Source organism: Etheostoma spectabile, chromosome 21 (genome assembly GCF_008692095.1).
Source record: "Etheostoma spectabile isolate EspeVRDwgs_2016 chromosome 21, UIUC_Espe_1.0, whole genome shotgun sequence".
In the NCBI taxonomy this organism is placed as follows: Eukaryota; Metazoa; Chordata; class Actinopteri; order Perciformes; family Percidae; genus Etheostoma; species Etheostoma spectabile.
This window is the reverse complement of record NC_045753.1, coordinates 21,018,804-21,024,811: the sequence shown is the minus strand read 5'-3', so window position 1 is coordinate 21,024,811 and position 6,008 is coordinate 21,018,804. Positions and strand designations below refer to the sequence as shown.

At 45.1% G+C, this 6,008-nt stretch overlaps 1 protein-coding gene across 4 annotated transcripts in view; it reads right to left on the bottom strand.

The window, feature by feature from the left end:
• Positions 1–437: 437 nt before the first annotated feature.
• The window catches only part of ankfn1b (ankyrin repeat and fibronectin type III domain containing 1b), a 132,217-nt gene continuing 126,646 nt past the window's right edge, over positions 438–6,008 (bottom strand). For all 4 annotated transcript variants that reach the window (XM_032502564.1, XM_032502565.1, XM_032502563.1 and 1 more), the window contains 5 exons: positions 5,193–5,361; positions 4,895–5,061; positions 4,475–4,679; positions 3,599–4,302; positions 438–3,504 (listed from right to left, as the gene is read on the bottom strand). In XM_032502564.1, the coding sequence (XP_032358455.1) occupies positions 3,196–3,504; positions 3,599–4,302; positions 4,475–4,679; positions 4,895–5,061; positions 5,193–5,361 (1,554 nt within the window). In that variant the 3' untranslated portion in view covers positions 438–3,195. The remainder of the gene's footprint in view (positions 3,505–3,598; positions 4,303–4,474; positions 4,680–4,894; positions 5,062–5,192; positions 5,362–6,008) is intronic.

The following is a 6,008-nucleotide window of genomic DNA, read 5'->3' as shown; positions in this document are numbered from 1 at the left end:
AAATGGTGATAGGTATAAACCGAGTCCTGGTTATCCTGGTCTGCCTTTGAGAAAACGAAAGCTCAGATGGGCTGATCTGGAATCTTGCCCCTTATGACTTCATATGGGGCATGATTACCTCCCTTTTCTCTGCTTTGCCCGCCCAGAGAATTTGGCCCACCCATGAGAGGAAGAGACATCATGGCTTTCAAATGAGCAAAGTGGCAAATGGTCAAGGCCCCACCCCCAGACTCCACCTTGCCCTGCCCTCTCTCCTCCTCAAAAGCTACAGACTCAGAAATGGCACATACTAAGGAAACATTGTGGGACTGGCACTAGTGGCTGTAATTCTGCACCGAGGCTGAAATTCGGGAAAGAGACTTCAGATATGGTGTTAGGGAACCACTAAGCTCTATATGAAAGCATCCAAAGAGCCTCATGTCATGGGACCTTTAAAAGGTCAATGTCACATAAAAGATGTTATTAGTGCTCAGTGGGACTCACATGAAGGATAGAAACGTCCTACACTCGTGTGCAGTGATCTGTTAAAAGAGAAGAAATCCTCGTAAACAACCAAGGCTTTTATTTTGTAATATTCATTTATTGTTCAATAAAAATAGATTTTAAAAAAGTGACGTGATGTCTCCTTCATGACTTTGCCTGATGGATCTGCCAACGGCTACTTGTAAACATGGGGCTTTACTTTATTTTTCAACTGGACAGGGAATTCAAATCCCCTTCTTCCCCTTCAGCTTAATCTTAAGACAGATTCCTGCCTATAACTTCACTGTCATTTGACCTCAGTAGTGATTACAGCCCCACATTCACTTACTTTCACATTTAGGGCAGATACAGTACATTCATCCAAGTGGTCTTTGTTAGTCTATGTACATAGTTCAGTTACTAGTTGTGTTGTTTTTTGCAGTTGGTCCCCGTAAAAACCGCTTGAACAAAACAATGTGAATAAAGAAGACATCTAAGCGCTAATACAACAGTTCAAGCCATCAGTAAAACCAACTACAACTTATAACATCAGTTATCAGTGTCTAAAGACATATATATACAGTAGTTACACACAAACACATGTTAGAAAGAGTAGGGAAACTAACCGCTGTAAACACTTTGAGAGATGCCGTTGTTAACTCCCCCTGTGACAGGTTGGACAACATCTTGTTAACCTGGAATGCTACAGTAATTGAGGACAGGTCCACTGTCTTCATACCACTCAACTCTTTTTGACCTTTCTGGTGCTACATTTTGAAAATGCTGCAGGTTATTATTAACGGTATGATGTTGACGTTTTATAGCCGGAAAAAAGCATTGATCATATACTGAAAAACAGTTGATAGAAAAAAATATAACACAACAATTAAACACAACAACCTGCAGTTTTAGATGTGGAGTTTGATGTAAACAATGCATAGACTGTTTCACACACTGTACCGTAGTGAACAGAGAAATCAAAACTTGGCACAGGTTCCCAAAAAATAGCTAAAAAAGGATGATGTAGATTGGTAAGAGGCCTTAATTATTGTGTAGTCAGGAATAGTGGTTCATCCAAAAGTACAATACCCACATCGGTGTTTTGGTAATTGAGGTCCACATATTAGAGAATCTCGACTGAACACTTCCATTTGCAAGGAGAGCGTCCCATAACCCATTAGGGTAGACAAGCTGAGCGCTACTGCTCGCGAGCTAATCTGCTAGCATGTTTACCGCAGACTGAGCACAACTGGCTGTGCAGGCTATTACAATGTTATCTAACAGATCACACTGGCTGTGGGTTTGGCAATGTGGTTTTATGGGTGTTTTTACATTTGACATTTTGCTTTTACAATTCGCCATCGGTCACACGCTTTGCAGGTCGTGGCGGTAAGTTCCGTGGCTAAAACGTAAACCCTTTTAAACCCTCTTATAGGTAATATATAACTTATTTTGAAGAAGTTCAGAGGAAAGTCTGGAATAAACTGTAGGATGTGTTACTTTGCTAACAAACACTGGGCCTCTTTACAACTAGTCATCCCTTTCATACTAGGATCCCTTTGGGAGACCCTGCTGTAGACTGGCGGGCACCATTTTCTGAACCATCGGGGAATACCACTGAACCAAACAAAACAAAACACTGATCTAGGTTTTAGCATTACAGCACAGCATGAACTACAGTACTTTAGATGTACTCACCACAATTCTGGAAGGTTTACATGCTTTTTCCCCATCTATTAGAAAAACCAAAAGGGTCAAGTATTGCTTGTGTTTTCTCTGTTGTGAAAATCCAAATTGGCTGGTTTTATTTTGTGTTAATTCACAAGATGAGTGTTTGTTAGCTACACTACGACTGAGTTTACTATACAGAGGATCTGTTGCCGAAAAGGAAGAAAAAGTGCACCAAAGAGCCAGTGCTAGGAACTGAAAGATGCAGCCTCCATCCTCCTCTTTGCTCTCTCTCACTCTCTCTCTAGCTCTCTCTCCCTTGCTTGGCTGCTTTGCTACCATACAGTGGACAAGAGCAGCTGAGTGACAGGCTGATGGGCCGAATCGTCGGGCTGATTGCGTCCCCAAGCGGAGACGCCAGCCCCTCTCTGTACTTCGCCCTGCCTTCCTGCCCTCTGGGCCGTGTCCAGAGGCCACATCCTGGGAACATGGGGCCGGGCGGCTGCAACCGACAGCTCTTTGGGAATGACACAATGAGAGAGTTTATTGGAAAACCTGTGTTGGCGTGTGGCTGGGGATGATGATGCTGCCCATGTCGTTTTGGCGTGCACGGCCCAATGTGCCGGTGTCAATCTTGCCAACAGTCAAAGTGACCCTCTATTAATCTTGCTCGGCATCACAATCTTTTTCCCAAATGATTCCTGACAACACAAAAACTATATCTCTTTGTTCCATTTTGTTATTGTTCATTTGGTGTCCATATGAGGGTCTCTGATGTTCATAAAAAAAGATCCTACGTATGGGGGAACGCATTTCATGGAAACAGAAGCATTTCATAACAAGAACACAGCAGAACATATGTCATGTAATAGCTGCAGTTGTGGATGGTCACACCACAGAGAGAGAGAAAGTAGTGTAGCGTTTAGGCCTGTTTGTACAAATGTAACAGTTCCTTCATTTCCAAACGTATTTATCCAAAGTTAATCCAGAGAATCTGCACATGGCAGGTACTCTTACATGTTCTCTTTATGTGTTTAAATGTTCTCATTCTCTCTCCTGGAAGTGTCAAACTGTGGTGGCCCTGCTGTGTTTGAGTGCTAGTGGTGAATATTCCTTAATGCGAACGCATAGTTTGCCCCTCAGCCAGGGGCTTTGGAGCTCCAGGGGACAGAAATCATCCTGGAGCCATTTTTCTCTATTGTCCACCACCAGCATGAGCCCAAAGTGCTTTAACTGTTCAGGACTGTAGTACACACACTGCTCCTGTTCACCACCGCCTCCGCTGCTACCGAGCATGCGTCGCGACACAATGTTCATCTCCTGCACCACTAGCTGGACTATCTCCCGCGCTGACGTCCCTGGAGTTGCACAAAGCTGAAACAAGGGAAGACAAACTATCATGTGAGTGTCACAAACACAACAACAGTTTAAAGGTGAATAGCTTCAACATGGCAAAACATATTGATACCTTAACACTGGTCTCCTTTGGCAGGCCTGTGCGATACTGTGGGTACACTCTGAGTGTGGCATGACAGCCTTTCCTGAGGGCAGCAGGTGACGGTGAGGAGAGTCTCTGTGTGCCGCTGTCCTCTGATAACGTACGCGCTGGTGGAAGCCGTGGCTGGCAGCGTTCAGCCGAGCAACAGCGGTCCACCGACGAGGGCCTGTGCCATCTCCGCTGTGGTGAGTTGGAGGGCGAGGGGCAAGTAGTGTGGTAGGAGTAAGGCTGGTGGGCTGAGGTGGTGGAAGGGAACTCCAGGCTGCTGGTTCTCACACAGAAGGCCTGCCTCTTCTCTGTGATGTGCAACAGCTCGATCTGCCTGCTGGGCAGGATGAAGTCACTGTCAAAGAGCTCTGGCCCCCCCCTTCGCCTTTCCCTGACACAGTGAACTCCTCCGCCACACCGCTCCCCTTCCCTCCCGTGCTGCAGCTCTGAGGCCTGGAGGACATCTGGCGTGGAATCCCTTAGTGCCCCACCACCGCATCCACTCCCCCCGAGACACATCCCTCCTCCTGAGCTGATCCCGTCACTACGCGGCGCAGAAGATGAGACAGGTGAGGGCGGCAACAGGTCCAGCTCACGGGGACTCTGGGCACGGCTAGAGTCATAGTCACTGTCGGTGGTGAGGAAGACCTCAGAGGAGCCCTCCTCATCTGATAGTCCAGCAAAATCTGCAGAATGTTAGAAAAAATACTTATTGAAGTAAAAAATTGACAGTTTGAGCAAAGCCCTATAATCATGTATGTTATTGTCATTGTTGTAAGTTGAATATTAAACCCTCTATTTACAACATCATGTAACCGCAGAATCCGACACGTTTCTGTTGTAAGAGCTGATTGTGACCTGAGTGCTTGCGGCAGCGTTCGGGTGAAGGCATGGGGGAGGGCAAGTCTGGTTGGGAGGTGGTAGAGGGAGGCTTTTCGGGCAACACTTCCTTGGAGAAGTCAATTATCCAGCTTATGGAGATGCCTCCTGATGGCTGCTTGTAGCGAGCATACTGCAGGGCGTCCATGATCCACCTCGCATCGCGCCACACCTCCTCCATTTGCTGTTGTACAGTCAACAAATTCATAATAGTTAATCTTAGTAACAATCAAATATATATTTATTTTTTCATATATTAATATTTCTGGATTAATTTCAATACCTCCCACACAAATACCAGTTTCACAGTACATAATCTAAACACTTAGGTGTGTGTAAAACTATATATATTATATCATTAACTATGTATACAGTATATATATATTCCAGCTGTGTTACCTGTATGTGTTCCTGGACCAGCTGGTGTTTCTTCTTGGCAGCGTTGAGCTCAGCCTCAGAGAAGGCCTCCCTTAGGGCCTGCTGGGACATGAGGGACTCCAGCTCCAGCAAAGCCGAAACTCTGCAGTACTGGCCGATGAAACTGGGGCAATAGGCATTAAAGTGGACTGAAGGAGAAAGGAATCCAAAAAGAAAAAAAGAAATGTAAAACACTGTGCCCGTAAATACAGGAGCATATATTTAGAAACAGCAGTTGGTGTCAAATTTCCCATTTCTGCCAAAATCTGGATATACTGACCCAATTCAAAGATCTGCAGGGGCAGGGTGAGGAAGCCAGAGCGGGGGGAGTATGGGTTATTCTGACCAGGAGCTGTGCACACTTCATCTGAAGGTGGTAGGAGGAGCAGGAAGGACACTTTCTCTCCAAACTCTACCACTTCTTGGCTGTAGATACGGAAGTCCTGCACCTAAACACACGGCGACAGGTGTTCTCAGTATGCCAATGTAAGTCATGATTTATGCGTGATTTATGCTTGTACGGAGGCTCCACCCAGGGGTTTCGCCATAGCCTACGCAAGTGACCTAAAGTTTATACTGATACAACGCTTGTGCGTTGGTATGAGTTTCGATCTCTTTAAGAGAATAGCAGGGCTAGCATGTTTGTGCGTGGGGAGTCTGCTTCAAAGCAGTTAGCCTAACCAACTCTAGAGTCATAGTGAGAGAAACAAAGTGTCTTCCCTGTGCTTCTTGACCACGGTAGGAAATTTGTAGCAGTAAAAGTTAACCCTCTCCTTGATTTCACGTTGTTTATGGAGAAGGAGAAAACAGACACGGCCGAGCATCGTCTAGTTACATTTTTCGAGAGGTGCACGCCGGGCTACTGCGTACGGTCCATGTCTCCACATCCCTACGTACGTGGCCACAGTGTAGATTAAACGCAGAAGCATAAATCACGCTTAACCTTAAAACAGTGACAGAATACTGCATCAAGTCATTTTAATGTATGCAGTTCTTTTTGTGCATCATCATCATATTCAAGATTATTTGCTCAACTGCTCTTTTTTACCTCTATGTATATATATATACAGTATATATATATATACTGTATATATAT